Source organism: Gobius niger, assembly GCF_951799975.1.
Source record: "Gobius niger genome assembly, chromosome: 11".
NCBI classification, from domain to species: Eukaryota; Metazoa; Chordata; class Actinopteri; order Gobiiformes; family Gobiidae; genus Gobius; species Gobius niger.
In genome coordinates this window covers 2,274,708-2,293,274 of record NC_136862.1, presented here as the reverse complement: position 1 = coordinate 2,293,274, position 18,567 = coordinate 2,274,708, and the positions used below count along the sequence as shown (strand labels likewise).

At 40.9% G+C, this 18,567-nt stretch overlaps 2 protein-coding genes across 3 annotated transcripts in view; both read right to left on the bottom strand.

The window, feature by feature from the left end:
* LOC306969893 (uncharacterized protein) overlaps positions 1-11,177 on the bottom strand; it is a 21,460-nt gene extending 10,283 nt beyond the window's left edge. Inside the window, exon 1 of one of the 2 annotated variants that reach the window (XM_079565673.1) lies at positions 11,081-11,177. In XM_079565673.1, the coding sequence (XP_079421799.1) occupies positions 11,081-11,111 (31 nt within the window). In that variant the 5' untranslated portion in view covers positions 11,112-11,177. Of the gene's footprint in view, positions 1-8,055; positions 8,182-11,080 lie in introns of those variants that run through there. The other variant, XM_079565674.1, reaches the window with a different exon arrangement.
* LOC306969874 (uncharacterized protein) lies at positions 5,770-18,567 on the bottom strand. Its single transcript, XM_079565650.1, has 3 exons — positions 18,446-18,567; positions 17,048-17,689; positions 5,770-6,589 (listed from the first exon to the last, which is right to left on the bottom strand). Exons 1-3 carry the CDS (start codon positions 18,474-18,476, stop codon positions 5,775-5,777), a joined length of 1,488 nt encoding a protein of 495 aa, XP_079421776.1. The 5' UTR covers positions 18,477-18,567; the 3' UTR covers positions 5,770-5,774.

The following is an 18,567-nucleotide window of genomic DNA, read 5'->3' as shown; positions in this document are numbered from 1 at the left end:
ACTTCCTCTGGTTCTTCTTTGCTGAAGTGAAGGACTGAACTGTTGTCTCCTAAAATGAAATAGAAGAGATTGTAATATATCAGGTGAAAAAGTTGGGATCAAATTTCTTTCCTCCGTAACTCGCTCACGACCTAATCCATGGTCTACAGGCCCGGATCTACAGGAGTAAGATGGTAAGAAGCACAAACACGAGTTTATGAAGCAGAAGAAAACCATTTACAATACAAATACTATTTAAAGCCACACCGCGTAGAATTTTACCCAATAAATAAAATTGAAATACAAGCATTTATTTTATGACAGATATTTTCACCATTGAAAAATACCTCATAAATGTACAAACAAACATTGATGAGGCTCAACCCCTCCTAAGATATGACTGTAAACTTTACCAGGAGTGGGTACGTCTCCAGCTCGTTTCCATGGAGATGTGACGAAAGGCAGTACAATTTGAGATATAAACAGGTTAGGTTCTCATCCAAATACATTCTTCTATTACACGCTGCAGTAACAGCATTTTCTGTGTTGAGCTGGTCGTTAGGAACATCTTTTGTTTTGCCGGCAACAGTATAGTCCAAAATGTTACGCAGTGTGCCTTTAAACAAAAGTTAATAACTTCTTCAACAAGGCATGTTCTGCTTCAGGTGTATTTGTTTAAACATGGATGGGTGTTAAACGTAGAATTTAGGCAAATATTTCTCTCAAGACGTCAATATTTAAAGTGCACACGACACATTCACACAAGTATATTTAAGATTTAGCTACATTTTCCCCCCAGCTTTCCCTGTTCTTCTTCTACAGAGGGACTACAGAGAGCATCCTGACCATCACTGTGGTTCTTCTACAGAGGGACTATAGAGAGCATCCTGACCATCACTGTGGTTCTTCTACAGAGGGACTATAGAGAGCATCCTGACCATCACTGTGGTTCTTCTACAGAGGGACTATAGAGAGCATCCTGACCATCACTGTGAGGTTCTTCTACAGAGGGACTATAGAGAGCATCCTGACCATCACTGTGAGGTTCTTCTACAGAGGGACTATAGAGAGCATCCTGACCATCACTGTGAGGTTCTTCTACAGAGGGACTATAGAGAGCATCCTGACCATCACTGTGGTTCTTCTACAGAGAGACTACAGAGAACATCCTGACCATCACTGTGTGGTTCTTCTACAGAGGGACTATAGAGAGCACCCTGACCATCACTGTGTGGTTCTTCTACAGAGGGACTATAGAAAGCATCCTGACCATCACTGTGGTTCTTCTACAGAGGGACTATAGAGAGCATCCTGACCATCACTGTGGTTCTTCTACAGAGGGACTATAGAAAGCATCCTGACCATCACTGTGGTTCTTCTACAGAGAGACTATAGAAAGCATCCTGACCATCACTGTGGTTCTTCTACAGAGAGACTATAGAAAGCATCCTGACCATCACTGTGTGGTTCTTCTACAGAGGGACTATAGAGAGCATCCTGACCATCACTGTGGTTCTTCTACAGAGGGACTATAGAGAGCATCCTGACCATCACTGTGGTTCTTCTACAGAGGGACTATAGAAAGCATCCTGACCATCACTGTGGTTCTTCTACAGAGGGACTATAGAGAACATCCTGACCATCACTGTGGTTCTTCTACAGAGGGACTATAGAGAGCATCCTGACCATCACTGTGGTTCTTCTACAGAGAGACTACAGAGAACATCCTGACCATCACTGTGTGGTTCTTCTACAGAGGGACTACAGAGAACATCCTGACCATCACTGTGGTTCTTCTACAGAGAGGCTACAGAGAACATCCTGACCATCACTGTGTGGTTCTTCTACAGAGGGACTATAGAGAACATCCTGACCATCACTGTGGTTCTTCTACAGAGAGACTATAGAGAGCATCCTGACCATCACTGTGTGGTTCTTCTACAGAGGGACTATAGAGAACATCCTGACCATCACTGTGGTTCTTCTACAGAGAGACTACAGAGAGCATCCTGACCATCACTGTGTGGTTCTTCTACAGAGGGACTATAGAGAGCACCCTGAACATCACTGTGTGGTTCTTCTACAGAGAGACTATAGAGAGCATCCTGACCATCACTGTGTGGTTCTTCTACAGAGGGACTATAGAGAGCATCCTGACCATCACTGTGTGGTTCTTCTACAGAGGGACTATAGAGCACCCTGAACATCACTGTGGTTCTTCTACAGAGGGACTATAGAGCATCTGGAGCTCCATCACTGTGTGGCACGACACCAGCGCTGCCTCCTGCCGCCTCATTTGAAAGCTACAAAACACATCAAAACCGATCTTTCGAGATTTTTTTTCCTCACATTTTTTTGTTGGATTTTCCTCTTTATTGTCGTCTCATTATTGTTGCAATTTTGACGCGAGAAGCTTTCAGATTTGGGTAAAGCCAAACCGGAGAAAATGTGCTCCTTTAAACGGTTAACCTCTTACCACCCGCCTAAACCAAATGCATTCTGTCCTCTTTGGCCATTATATAGGCCTGTGTAACACCTCATTTGAAAGCTAAGACCCACAAAACTGATCTTTTTCCTTACGTTGTTGCTGTGTTGTGTCACCTTTTGTATGTTTTTTCTTTCTTTCTTTTTTTCCATTTTTGTCACATTTTTGTTGAGTTTTTGTCACATTTTTGTTGATTTTTTGTCACATTTTTGATGAATTTTTGTCACATTTTTGTTGATTTTTTTGTCACATTTTTGTTGATTTTTTTGTCACATTTTTGATGAATTTTTGTCACATTTGTGATGAATTTTTGTCACATTTTTGTTGAGTTTTTGTCACTTTTTTGTTGCGTTTACATCCTTGTTTTCTTCTCATTTTTTGTGGCTGTTTTGGTGCTTTTGTCCCAAGAAGCTTTTTGATTAGGGTAAAGCCAAACTAGAGAAAATGGGATCCGTTCAGGTGGGAGTTAAGAGGTTAAAGAATGGGAGAAACTTCTCACTCAAAATAATTATACAGTGACTGAGAAAAAACAATTCAAACAGGAAATATATTTTGAAAACCGAGGAACTGATTGTGCAGCTTAAATATATCTTTTCAAACGCACAGTACCTCGCTTCACCTCCGCGCGCTCCCACTGCTCCTCCAGCTTCACCTGGGCCATGTTTCAGAGGCTCTGTCCGCTTTAAGGAGAAGCTTTGAGGCTCTGAGGGTCGGAGTCGGAGCTAACGCCGCGCGGCAGCCATGTTTGTTTATGTTTAGTGTCTTCTTCTCTGCTCAGACGCGCTCACACCGCCCTCTAGCGCTCAGGGGTTTCTACAACACAATTACACGCTCGACTTTCTCACTCTTTCTGCCTTTTATTTGACTAATACATTGCTCATGAGGACTTCAAATATTATATTAAGTGTATTATTTTTATTACAAATATATATCATTTGATTTAGGCAGAAAATTGACTAGCTTTTCTTGTACAACACAGAGCGGACACAGGTGGAACTACAGGCTGTACTTTAAACATGCACTTTTTATTTTTTTTCATTAGTTCAACCTCGTTTTGGGCAGTTTAAAAAAAAAAAAATTAATAACCTTAAATGGACAACAAACCAAGACACCAACCGATTGAAGAATGTATTTCACTTTTTACAGAATGAGATAATACAAATATAGATGTTCAGAAAAGATGTTCTTCCATTCACTCATTCTTAGTCACATCATATATTGTCTAACGTGCTGGTCCAACACACACAAATCAACTATAAAACCGCTGGAATCATTATGCAAACAAGCACTGAAAGTCCTTGATAAAAAACCCTTACGTTTTCACCATTGTCACATTTTACAGAAACACAGGCTCTTAAGCCGGGACAATCTACTGAGGTTTCACCACATCTGTTCAGTTTACAAAATTTTGCACAATTTAGCTCCACCTCCTATTTCCACATTCATCACTGTCAGTCAAATCGAAGCACCAGAGGCACCACCAGAGGAGACAGCACTATCCCCTTGAGGAAATCTGCATCAGTCAGCATGTTTTCTCCTTCTCTGGAACACAGTACCTTCATCAGTAAGAGAGGCTCTTATCAGTCTTTTAAATTGAGTCCCAAAAAATGGCTAGTTGAGACGCAAATCTGTGAACACTAAACGACTATTTGAGTGTGTGTATATAAGTTATGTGGTTTTCTTATAGGTGGCGTTCACGATTTAGAATGTGATTGTGATGATGTCATAATGTCAGATGGAGGGCAGGGCCAAAGCAACTCTATGGGAGAAATGCAGTTTTTGGAAGAAATCTCCAAAACGAAAATTGAGAAATGTTTTTCCTCTTCAGTATTTGATCGTGATCGGATTCACAAACCTGTGATATTATTTTTTTGTCTGAAAGTCCTTTCTATTGGACAACATCACGCTCATGTTTTCGCATATTGTCACCACTTTTTGACATTTTTAGAGATAATAATTGGACATTAGTTCATATGAGCCGACAGAGGAGACAATGAACTTTGTGACAGTTTTTGTTTCATGTGGATTCCTCCAGTCACGACTGAGATATGAGCCAAAAAACAAAGACATAAAAATATGCATTTTGTCAGTTACCACAGTTACCATAGTTACCGTCAGCTGACCTCCACCTCAATGTTAAACTATAGGCTCTTTAGAATGTTGTGATGTCACGTGAACGCTACCTATTGATATGTCTGCTACACTGTTCCATTTTATATTGTATTTTACTGTAGTATGTGATAGTATGTGTATGCCTTATGAGATCTGGCAGGGGGACGACCGGTGAAAACTAGCCTTTGGGCTAATTCGGGTACATTTACATTGTCCTAATGTTCATTAATGTACATTGTCCCACTAAAAACTAAATAAATAAATAGTCAGGTTAACCCATTAGCATGATTTATCCAAATCAGGTTGTACAGACACAGGGGCGGACTCTGACCAGCCTGGCCCAAATTAGCTTAATTGTGACACTTCCACAAATACATATTTTAACCTCTGACCCCCCGCCTTAACATGAACGAGCGCATTTTCCCCAGTTCGGCTTTTTATTATTATGTTTTTGATCAGTATCATCAGCAAAAAGAGCGGGAAAGGTGGTCGTAGAAACAGAAGCAAAATCATTAATATAAATAATAAATAATAATGGTCCCAAAACTGAACCTTGTGGTGCACCATACTCCACGGAATTCCTTTTTGATTCATGTTTTTTATACTGGGCTTTACCCAAATCTAAAAGCTTCTCGACTGGAGAGCAACAATGTAACGTAGGGGTAGGCAACGTCAGCATAAAACCTTTGGCCCCAAGAGAATTTTGAAGAAACATTTATTCATAAATCAGAGAACAAATGAAAGGACTCTAAAATGTGGAAAATACTGTCAATATTTTCACATTTCCCAGCAAAACACCCCATTAGGTCATATATCAGGGGCAAAACTTATATTTGTAGAGAAAAAGTGCGTTACTTTGGGCCCTTGGTGTTTTGGAAATGAAGAAAATCCGCCCTCCATGACACAAACTTGCCTACCCCTGATGTAGCGCCTCATTTGAAAGCTAAGACTTACAAAAGTGACGGAAACTTTTTTTTTTCCGCCAGATTTTTGTCATATTTTTGTTGTTTTTTTAATCATTTTTTGGTGTTTTTCTCATTTTTTTGTCGACTTTTCATCCTCTTTTTCTCGCTATTTTGATGCTTTTCTTTTTTAGCTTTTAGATTTGGGTAAAGCTCGGTTGAGGCGGGACCGGTGGCCCCTCTGTGCTCTTCCAGAATGGACACATGGCCAGTCCGCCCCTGCACAAACATTTGAACTACGTCTCTCCTGCGTGAACCCTCATGTGTCGCTTCACATCATGTTTCTTGGTAAAACATTTATCACAGACCAAACACCTGAAAGGTTTCTCTCCAGTGTGAACCCTCATATGTAGGTTTAAATTCCCCTTTTCAGCAAAACCCTTTGAACAAACCGAACACCTGAACGGTTTCTCTCCTGTGTGACTCCTCATGTGTCGTTTAAGATCGTGTTTCAGGGCAAAACCTTTCTCACAAACTGAACATCTGAACGGTTTCTCGCCGGTGTGAGTGCTCATGTGCAGGTTTAAAATCGGCTTTTGCATAAAACATCTCTCACAGACTGGACATTGGAACGGTTTCTCTCCAGTGTGAAGTCGTGTGTGTTTGATTAAATTCCCTTTTACGGTAAAACTCTTCGAACAAACTGAGCATTCGAACGGTCTCTCCCCCGTGTGGCTTCTCGTGTGTCGTTTTAGATCATGCTTTAGCGTAAAACCTTTATCACAAACGGAGCATTTGAACGGTTTCTCGCCCGTGTGAGTCCTCATGTGCAGGGTTAGATTCTGTTTTTGTCTAAAACACTTCTCACAGATTGAACACTGGAACGGCTTCTCTCCAGTGTGAACTCTTATGTGTTTGTTTAAATTCCCCTTTTCAGTAAAACTCTTTGAACAAGTTGAACATCTGTATGGTCTCTCCCCTGTGTGACTTCTCATGTGTATTTTTAGATCAGGTTTTTTAGTAAAACCTTTGTCACAGACTGAACAATTGAAGGGTTTCTCTCCGGTGTGAGTATTCATATGTCGGTCTAGATTTTGTTTTTGTATAAAACCTTTTCCACAGACTGAACATTTGAACGGTTTCTCTCCTGTGTGAGTCCGTTCATGGATTCTTAATTTGGAGTTGGATCCGAATCCCTTTCCACAGTGGGAACATGTGAACTTGGCTCCAGCGTCGTGAGTCCTGTGAGCTGGTCCTTGCAGCTGTTTGTTCTCCTCAGGGTGAGTCTGTGGAGTCCAGTCTGCAGAGTCGTCAGTGTCGTCAGAACTCTCTCCATGTTCTTCACTCTCTGAACCTGCTCCATCAGCGTCCTCTCTGGTCTCCTCTTTCACTGCCTGATGAAGGAGAGAAGACTCTGGCTCCTCCTCTTCACTCTTCACACACACAGGGATCAGAGGGAACTCTTCTGGCTCTGCTTTGACGTCCACTTCCTCTGGTTCTTCTTTGCTGAACTGAAGGACTGAACTGTCGTCTTGGAAATGGACTCCTATAATGATCAGATAAGACGTTTCAACTTAGGACCAACTTTCTCTCTTTTAGATAAATAAAATAAAACCCATAGTGTGGAGCGAGAACGAGTTTACAAAGCAATATATATAATTTGATAGGTGTCAATCTGTCAATCAATCAATTATTCTGTTTTGTTTTTAACCCCTTAACTCCCACCTGAACCGAGCACATTTTCTCCAGTTTGGCTTTACCCCAATCCAAAAGCTTCTGGAAAAAAGGTGTGAAACTGAGACGAAAATAATGATGAAGATGTGACAAAAAATGTGACAAAAAATTGATTAAAAAATGACAAAAAATGTGACAAAAAATGACAAAAAATGTGACAAAAAATGACAAAAAATTTGACAAAAAAAGACAAAAAAAATGTGACAAAAAATGTGACAAAAAAATGACAAAAAATTGATTTTTTAAAAATGACCAAAAATGACCAAAAATGTGACAAAAAATGTGACAAAAAAAGACAAAAAAATGACAAAAAAAGACAAAAAATGTGACAAAAAAATTATTTTAAAAAATGACAAAAAAAGTTACAAAAATGAGTTGAACCCCCCATCCCCCCAAAAAAGATGGAAAAAAAATCTGATGACGTGAGGAAAAAGATCCATTTAGATCCATTTTAGGTCTTCACATTCAAATGAGGTGTTACACTGGCCTACAGGATTTGGGTAAAGCTGAACTGGAGAAAATGTTCTCGGTTCAGGCGGGAGTTAAGAGGTTTAAAGAGGTGGGAAAAAAGATCGTTGGCGGAAGCACAATTCTCGACAACACAACTACGCATGCGCATTGATATTTAATTGGACTTGCTGGCTTTTATAACAATTATTATAAACGACCGTGAAATAAACTGTTCTCACCTAAATGTGTGATGAATACAATGGAGTTTGTTTCAGTGTTGATATAATTTAAGGCGGAGCTACATCTAGCTAGGCTAACCGTTAGCATGTTCAAATATGCCTATATCTGTAGCCATTTGCGCAGCCAGAATTATTATTTCCAAAAGCGCAGTACCTTTCTCCTCCTCCAGCTTCACCTGGGCCATGTTTCAGAGGCTCTGCCCTCTTTAAAGAGAAGCTTTGAGGCTCTGAGGGGCGGCTCTGTTCGGGGCTAACGCCACACGGCGGCCATGTTTGTTTATGTTTTGTTCTTCTTCTCTCTGCTCGTAACACTCACACTGCCCTCTAGCGCTCAGGGGTTTTCATAAGGCTTCTTCTTCTTTTTTTGGAATTTTATGGCGGCTGGCATCCGTCTATGATCCACACGGTGCATCCAGAGGGGCCACTGGACCGGTGGCACTAAGGCCACCGGTCCCACCTCAACCGAGCTTTACCCAAATCTGAAAGCTAAAAAGAAAAGCATCAAAATAGCGAGAAAAAGAGGATGAAAAGTTAACAAAAACATGAGAAAAACACGGACAAAAAATGATAGAAAAAATATTTTTTTAAAACAACAAAAATATGACAAAAATGTGGCGACGTGACGAAAAGTTTCCATCACTTTTGTAGGTCTTAGCTTTCAAATGAGGCGTTACATTGTTGCTCTCCAGTCGAGAAGCTTTTAGATTTGGGTAAAGCCCAGTATAAAAAAAACATGAATCTAAAAGGAATTCCGTGGAGTCTGGTGTGCCACAAGGTTCAATTTTGGGACCGTTATTATTTATTATTTATATGAATGATTTTGCTTCTGTTTCTACGACCGCCTTTCCCGCTCTTTTTGCTGATGATGCCGATCAAAATATAATAGTAAAAAGCCGAACTGGGGAAAATGTACTCGTTAATGTTAAGGCGGGGGGTAAGAGGTAAAAATATGTATTTGTGGAAGTCACACTTGCGCTAATTTGGGCCAGGCTGGTCAGGGTCCAGGGCTGTCAGTCCCAGTCCGCCCCTGGGTGCATCTGCCGCCTACCGGACTTGTGAGTGGTCTCCAGCTACACACAGTACTAACCATATTTAAATAGGGAAAACGTGGAAGAGCTTGGTAGCTTCTATCTTGACCAGTTTTGGAGCTATAGTGGAGAGAGGGAGAGGCTAAATGCTAACGCCGTCTGCGCTGTGTTTACGTGACTGAAGGCACGGGGGAATATCAGACAGGTCCTAAAGAACTCGTCAAAGCTCAGGTAAGAAGCTCAGTTTTCCAGTGTTGTGCTTTACTTTGGGCTAATAATCAGCGGTTTCGGCCCTCGATCTATTTCCAATAAAGAAAATCGGCCTCCTCCAAGAAAATTTGCCCACCCCTGGGTTATGCAGTACAACATGAAATGTCCAAACCAAATGGAGAAAGAAAATTTCTTTAATCCAAGGCAAACGTTCAGAACTTGTTCAGTTATGAGGCTTAAAACAGGCAGAATTCTCACTTTATACATGACCCTTTTTCATCCTTTTCACATCACATGTCCAGCAGGAGCAGATTCTCTATAGAAACCTAAGTGAACCCCATCAAATGTGTTTAACGTGGCTTTGTTTTACGCAGCAGGGACTCGAGCAACATGTTCTAAAATAAGACCCACTGCGTCTGAACTATGTCTCTCCTGTGCAAAGCTTCTTGTGTTTGTATAAACTACTGTCCCAGGTAAAAAGCTTTGCACAAACCGGACACTTGAACGGCTTCTCCCCCGTGTGAGCCCTCATGTGCACTTTCAGGTTACACATGTCTCGATAACGGTTCGCACAGTTCGAACAGCTGAATGGTTTCTCTCCTGTGTGACTTCTCATGTGGACGTTTAGAAGGTGCTTCATTACAAAACCTTTTCCACAGACGGAGCATCTGAACGGTTTCTCCCCCGTGTGAGTCCTCATGTGCACTTTCAGACAGTGTTTCTGAGTACAACTCTTTTCACACATTGAACATTTGAAAGGTTTCTCTCCTGTGTGAGTTCTCATGTGGACGTTTAGATGTTGTTTTTGTATGAAACATTTTTCACACACTGAGCATCTGTACGGTTTGTCCCCAGTGTGAGTTCTCGCGTGTATTTTTAGATCGTGATTTCTTGTAAAACCTTTTTCACAAACTGAACATGTTAATGGTTTCTCTCCTGTGTGAGTTCTCATGTGGACGTTTAGATGGGGTTTCTGTACAAAACATTTTTCGCAGACTGAACATCTGTATGGTTTGTCCCCAGTGTGAGCCCGAATGTGCACTTTTAGATCATGTTTTTGTACAAAGCTTTTTTCACAGACTGAGCATTCGAAGGGTTTCTCTCCAGTGTGTGTTCTCATGTGTCGGTCTAGATTTTGTTTTTGTCTAAAACCTTTTTCACAGACTGGACATCTGTATGGTTTCTCTCCTGTGTGAGTCCATTCGCGAGTTTTTAATTTGGAGTTGGATCCAAATCCCTTTCCATTCTGAGAACATGTGAACTTGGCTCCAGCGTCATGAGTCCTGTGATCTGGTCCTTGCAGCTGTTTGTTCTCCTCAGGGTGAGTCTGTGGAGTCCAGTCTGCAGAGTCGTCAGTGTCGTCAGAACTCTCTCCATGTTCTTCGCTCTCTGGATGTTTGTCTGAACCTGCTCCGTCAGCGTCCTCTCTGGTCTCCTCTTTCACTGTCTGATGAAGGAGAGAAGACTCTGGCTCCTCCTCTTCACTCTTCACACACACAGGGATCAGAGGGAACTCTTCTGGCTCTGCTTTGACGTCCACTTCCTCTGGTTCTTCTTTCTTGAACTGGACTGAACTGTTGTCGTGGAAAATCTGGACGCCTGAAATGATCAGAGAAAAGATTGTTTTAAATCAGGTGAAAACGTTAGAACTTAAGACAAACTTTCTTTCCTCATTTCATGCAGACGACCATGTCCATGTAAGTATAACATCAACCTGTCCAGGAACTGCAGGTGGAATTTTTAACGTTTGTCATAATAATTGTTATAAACGATCGTGAAATAAACGTGTAAATGCTGATGGGTGATGAACACAATGCGCTGTGTTTCAGTATAGCAGAGCTACACATATAGCTCGGCTAACCGTTAGCATGTTCAAATATGCCTATAGTTGGATTTGTCGACAATTGTTCAACAGCAATTATTATTTCAAAGACACAGTACCTTTCTCCTCCTCCAGCTTCACCTGGGCCATGTTTCAATGGTTCTGTTCGAATTTAAAACACCCGAGTGTCGCTTCTGTTCGGAGCCATGTTTGTTTCTGCTTTGTGTCTTCTTCTCTCTGCTCACACGCGCTCACACTGCCCCCTAGCGCTCAGGGGTTTCTATAACACAATACCTTTTAATTAGCGAATATCAATAGAATCCTTATCATGGGGGAAAAAGGTGTTTTGTAATTTTTTGTCAAATTGTTATTACATTTTTGTCTTTTTTTTTTGTCACATTTGGTCACATTTTTGTGACATTTCCATCATTGTTTTCGTCTCAGTTTTGTTGCTATTTTCACAACTTTTTTCCAGAAGCAGATTCAGGTGGGAGTTATTAAATAATAAAAAATCCCTCTGAAACAATCTTCCAAATCTTGATCTTCAAAATGTGAAGTCTTTAGGTCCGACTGACGTGGACATAGTGTCGCCACAATGACAGAAAAATTGAAATTGCGTTGTCCCATATATTTAAACATGTTATTGTGAAGATTAGGTATATTTTCTGAGACCAATTTGGCCAAAAAAAATGAAAAAATTGAGTTTTGCCTGTAGTGTCTCCCCTTAAAAAAACAACTAACTACGGCAGGTCACGTGGCAAAGTGCTTCCGGTTTAATCAAATATTATTTACATGTTTTACATTATCAAAGGAATAAATATTGCTACTTACAATGAAGCACAACCAAACACAAGTACAAAAACAAATGGATGGATGTGAAGTGTTTACATCTGAACCTTCTCCCCAGTGTGAGTCTTCGTGTGGACTCTAAGAACATGTTTATGTGCAAAACATTTCTCACAGACTGAGCATATGAATGGTTTCTCCCCTGTGTGAGTCCTCATGTGTAGGTTCAGTTGTGATTTCTGCACAAAACATTTCTCGCAGACTAAACATTTGAACGGCTTGTCCCCGATGTGAGCCCTCAGGTGCACTTTCAGATTATATTCCTGTGTGAACCCTTTCCCACAGAATGAACATTTGTAAACTTTCTCCCCTGTGTGAGTCTTCATGTGTGCTTTTAGATCACGTTTATTCGTACAAACGTGTTCGCAGACTGAGCATCTGAGCGGTTTCTCTCCCGCGTGAGTCCTCATGTGTCGGATCAGATGTTGTTTTTGTATGAAACCCTTTTCGCAGACCGAGCAGTTGTACGGTTTCTCCGCTGCGTGAGAGTTCATGTGGACTTTAAGAACGTATTTCTGCGCAAAACCTTTGTCGCAGACTGAGCATTTGAACGGTTTCTCCCCTGTGTGAGTTCTCGTGTGCAGGTTTAGTTGGGATTTCTGTACAAAACACTTCTCGCAGACTGAACACCTGAACGGCTTCTCCCCGGAGTGAGCCCTCGTGTGCACTTTCAGATTATGCTCTTGTGTGAAGCGTTTTTCACAGATGGAGCATTTGAACGGCTTCTCTTGCGTGTGAGTCCTCATGTGTAGGTTCAGATGGGGTTTCTGTGCAAAACGTTTTCCACAGACTGAACATATGTACGGCTTCTCCCCAGTGTGAGTCCTCATGTGCACTTCTAGATCGTGCTTTTGTGTCACACTTTTCTCACAGAATGAACATTTGTAAAGCTTCTCCCCAGTGTGAGTCCTCATGTGTGTTTTTAGATCAGGTTTATTTGCACAAGTGTTGTCACAGACTGAGCATTTGAACAGTTTCTCTCCAGTGTGAGTCCTCATGTGTCGAATTAGATGTTGTTTCTGTATAAAACCCTTTTCACAGACTGAACATTTATATGGTTTCTCCCTCGTGTGAGTCTTCATGTGGACTTTAAGAACGTATTTCTGCGCAAAGCATTTTTCACAGACTGAGCATTTGAACGGTTTCTCCCCTGTGTGAGTTCTCATGTGCGAGTTCAAATGGCATTTCTGTACAAAACGTTTCTCGCAGACTAAACATTTGAATGGTCGTTCGTGAGTTCTTGTGTCTGAAATGGTTCCAAGTCTCGTTCCATACTGAGAGTCTGGTCCTTGCAGCTGTTTGTTCTCCTCAGGGTGAGTCTGTGGAGTCCAGTCTGCAGAGTCGTCAGTGTCAGAAGAACTCTCTCCATGTTCTTCACTCTCTGGATGTTTGTCTGAACCTGCTCCGTCAGCGTCCTCTCTGGTCTCCTCTTTCACTGTCTGATGAAGGAGAGAAGACTCTGGCTCCTCCTCTTCACTCTTCACACACACGGTTATCACTGAGAACTCTTCTGGCTCTGCTTTGACGTCCACTTCCTCCGGTTCTTCTTTCTGGAGAATCTGGAAACCTGAAATGATCATAGAAAAGATTGTATTAAATCAGGTGAAACAGTTCGAACTCACCATGTCATTACATTTTATAATGAGTTTTCAACAAAGCGACTCGTATTTGGCTTTGACTTAACATTTCATTTCACAGCTCTCACTTTGCGGAGAGAATATCGGGATATAACTTTAGGCAAATATTTCTCTCAACACAAAACATCAATATAAGAATAAATGGTTGTTTTTAAGAGTTTTTTATAACATTACAACAGAGTTCAGGATTGTGATGTCAGATATGGAATTATTGTTCATCATTATTTGTTGCTTAAAGGGGGGGTATTATGCAAAATCAACTTTTTCAAGCTTTCCATCATGTTATTCTGTCACTCCCTCATTAAAAACATGGCTGAAGTGTTGCCTTGGCACATTCACGTATTTCTGAGTAATCTGTAAAAACTCTGATGGCGGCCATTTTAGGGATAGGTTTGCCTGAGTCCTCCTAGGAACGCCCCCACCTCCTGGAGACGCCTCCGAGCTTTCGTCACCAGCCGAGTAACCAACCACTGCTCCTCAGCAGAACCCCCTCCCCACTGATGCCACAGACAGCGTGTGGAGGGGGCGTGTCTGAAGGCTCAGAGGTTCTTAAAGAGACAGAGGCCTATTTCAAGACATTCACTACAGCCATTTTGAGAGAGACATTTTATACAAGGCAGTTATTCTAATTTACTGCATTTACAGACCAACAGAAGGTTTGTCATCAGTGTGATATAGACTGGTGCTGTGTGACTGAAAAAAGCAGAATACCCCCTCTTTAAACAGATGCTAACAGACACAAACATGGTGGATCTCCATGGTAACAGTGGATTTTCTGCATGTAGATCATTACTGTTTCAGCTTGTTCTGTCCTTCAGTGACTAAACAAACTGGACGGTGGAGCATTACCCGACTCACAGGGAACTTTTAATTAACAGTTGCCTCAAACATACGGCAGACACATTTCTCCAGGTGCGTGTCACACTGTAATCTGTCCGGGTAGGAACAAAACATAAATAAACAATTCCTATTGCTACATCTCTTTTCTTTAAAAAAAGAAAGTATTCTTCAGAAAATATAAACATTTCACTTGTGGTTGCTACTATTCAAAAATCTAAATATGCATTTTCCAAGTGCTACTTAACTAAGCATATTTAGGGCAAACAAATATAACCTTAGGTTTCTTTCACAGTATATAACTTTTGTTAATATTGCATCCTTAGTTACTGAACAATGTAAACATTAGCTTATTTTCAGAACATAAGCATATTTATCTTACTCAACCACTTACTTTTCCCACTTACAAAAGAATAATAGATATTTTTCACACAACAGTGCCATACAGTGACTGTGCGATCGTTGGCGGAAGCACGATTGTCGACAACAAACACAACTACGCATGCGCAGACTTTCCGGCTTTAAACGTTTGTTATAACAATTATTATAAATGATCATGAAATAAAGTCTTTTCACCTACATTCTGATGTGTGGTGCATAAAATGGAGTTTGTTTCAGTGTTTATATTATATATAATTTACGGTCTCGGCCGAGAGGCAGCGCTACATCTAGCTAAGCTAACCGTTAGCATGTTCAAATATGCCTATATTTGGATTTGTCGACAATTGTGGAGCCAGAATTATTATTTGCAAATGCACAGTACCTTTGTCCTCCTCCAGCTTCACCTGGGCCATGTTTCAGAGGCTCTGCCCTCTTTAAAGAGAAGCTTTGCGGCTCGAGGGTCGGTTCTGTTCGGGGCTACACACGGCGGCCATGTTTGTTTACTGCACGAGTAGAACGTGTTTTATCTGCTCAGACACTTCACTCTAGTGTTTCAAACACAATAACGCACTCGACTCTTTCTGCCTTTTATTTGGCCAATATGACACAAACACAGGAGTTATGCAGCACAAACTGAATGTCCAAACCAAATGGAGAAACTTTCTTTAATCCAAGGTTTTTGTTCTGATGTACAGAATTCCCTTACAAGACACAACTTCATATTTTACTGACCTTTGATAAAACCACCTTTACATCAGATGGAACATTTGAAATACATTTAATTATAATACCAGCAAAAATGTATATCCACAGAATGAAAGTGATAAAATGAAAATCTATTTGGCCTCTCTTGAGAAAATGAATGTAAATAAGAAGCTAAACCAAATCCATCAACCTTCTTGAATACAATCTTATTGTTGTGAATTAGCAGAACCATCTGTTTTTGTTGTTTTGTGTTCAGTGATTTTTTTAAATAATAATAAAATAACTGATAAATGAGACTTGAACTGATAAAAAACTACTGTGACTTGATATCACCATTTGTAAAGTCATAAAAAAAAACGTTATCAAAATATCATGTTTTATTTGATTTGATCAATGAGTCATTTGGCATAAGTCTATGAGACGTACTTTTATCACAGCTCCTTCTTGCCACTTAGACCCATCAGTCCATGGCGTCCGTTTGATACACTGGTGCTTAGTTAACCACGAGCTGAGGATGTGGAAGGTTTCTCTCTGGTGTGTCCACGTGTTCTTTTCAAACACACAGGGCTCCGTTTGTTTGTTTGTTTGTTTGTTTACTTCATTGTCCCCATAGGGAAATTTGTCCCCTGCATTTGGCCCCTCCTTGGATGCCACTGGGCCTATAAGCAGCAGCGCCCGGGGACCCGTCTCCATGATGTGGAGCCAGGCTGATGGTCAGAATCACCTGGCTGGAGGATTCACCTATTGTACATGTTTTAGTGGCAGGGGAAACCTACGCAGACACGGGGAGAACATGCAAGCACCACACGGAAAGGCCCCGTCCTGGTGGTGGGAATCGAACCTGGGACCTTCTCGCTGTTTTGTCGGTGTAGTTGCGTTTTTTTTATTATTATTTTTTACTTTTTGTTTATTGACAAGTCAGAACAACAAGTTACAAGTTTTTCCCCTCCTCCCCAACAAAAAACAAACAAAAACAAAACAAAAACATTAACACCCCCGAAAAAATAAGAAAAAATTATAAGAAAAAATTATAAGAAAAAATTATAAGAAAAAATTATAAGAAAAAATTATAAATAAAATAAAATGTATTTATTTAGTTGTGTTTTTTTAATGAAACATTTGTCTGGTTTCTCCTCAGTGTCAGTAAGATTCATGTGTTTTTAGAATATGTTCATGCGAAAAAATGTATTTCACAGACTCAACATTTCTCCCCTGTGTGAATTCTCATGTGTCGTGTTAGATCGTGTTTTCGTCTGAAATACTTTCCACAGACTGAACATTTTGATGGTTTCTCTCCTGTGTGAGTTTTCATGTGCACGTTTAGATTTTCCTTTTTTATAAAACATTTTCCACAGACTGAACAAGGGAACGGTTTCTCGCCTGTGTGAATTTTCATGTGCACGTTTAGATTTTGTTTTCGCCTAAAACATTTCTCACAGACTGAACACTGGAACGGTTTCTCTCCGGTGTGAACTTGTGTGTGTGTGTTTAAGGTCCCGTTGGTGGTAAAACCCTTTGAACAAACTGGACATCTGTAAGGTCTCTCTCCTGTGTGACTTCTCATGTGTATTTTTAGACCATTTTTTTGTGTAAAACGTTTCTCACAGACTGAACATTTTAACGGTTTCTCTCCTGTGTGAGTTCTCGTGTGTCGTGTTAGATCAGCTTTTAGTGCAAAACCTTTTTCACAGACTGAACAATTGAAGGGTTTCTCTCCGGTGTGAGTCTTCATATGTCGGTCTAGATTATGTTTTTGTGTAAAACCTTTTCCGCAGACTGAACATTTGTGCGGTTTCTTCCCTGTGTGGGTCTTCATGTGGACTCTAAGAACATTTTTTTGTCCAAAACGTTTTTCACAGACTGAGCATTTGAACGGTTTCTCCCCCGTGTGAGTTCTCATGTGTGAGTTTAGTTGACATTTCTGTACAAATCTTTTTTCGCAGACTAAACATTTGAATGGTCTCTCTCCTCCATGTTCGTGAGTTCTTATCTTTGAAATGTTTCCAAGTCTCTTTCCATACTGAGAGCACGTGCGGTGAGTCTGTGGAGTGGGCCTTTCAGCTGCAGGAGTCCAGTCTGCAGAGTCGTCAGTGTCAGAAGAACTCTCTCCATGTTCTTCACTCTCTGAACCTGCTCCATCAGCGTCCTCTCTGGTCTCCTCTTTCACTGTCTGATGAAGGAGAGAAGACTCTGGCTCCTCCTCTTCACTCTTCACACACACAGGGATCAGAGGGAACTCTTCTGGCTCTGCTTTGACGTCCACTTCCTCTGGTTCTTCTTTCTTGAACTGGACTGAACTGTTGTCTTGGAAAATCTGGACGCCTGAAATGATCAGAGAAAAGATTGTTTTAAATCAGGTGAAACAGTTAGAGCACGCGACAAACTTTCTTTCCTCATTTAATGCAGACGACCATGTCCATGTAAGTACAACATCAACTCTGGCCATACCCTTGTATTGGCGACTACAGGGTTCAGGGCTGTGACGTCACATTGCATCATGGGATGAGCAGCAATAATAAACTAATGGGGATTTTTTTTTAAAGTTGACATAACAGTGCGTTAGATGCATTTACCAGCAGTGACTCAGCTGCTAAAAAGTTATTCCACGCCTTTTTTCTCCACTTTTTATACTGTTACACATGTTAGTCTATGGAAAATAGATGCTAACAGACACAAACATGGCGGATCTCCATGGTAACCGTGTATTTTCCAAAACTCTATCTCTGCATGTCGATTATTACAAAAGAATAGGAGTTATTTCTCACACAAGAGTTATACAGTGACTGTGCGATCGTTGGCGGAAGCGCGATTGTTGACAATAAACACAACTACGCATGCGCAGACTTTCCGACTTTTAACGTTTGTCAAAACAATTATTATAAACGATCGTAAAACAAACTTGTATCACCTAAATGCTGATGGGTGATAAATACAAGTGTTTATTTATATATTTATGGTCTCGGACGCGAGGCGGAGCTACATCTAGCTAGGCTAACCGTTAGCATGTTCAAATATGCCTAGATTTGGATTTCGTCGACAACTGTGGAGCCAGAATTATTATTTCCAAATGCGCAGTACCTTTGTCCTCCTCCAGCTTCACCCGGGCCATGTTTCAGAGGCTCTGTCCTCTTTAAAGAGAAGCTCTGAGGCTCCGAGGGTCGGTTCTGTTCGGAGCTAACGCCACACGGCGGCCATGTTTG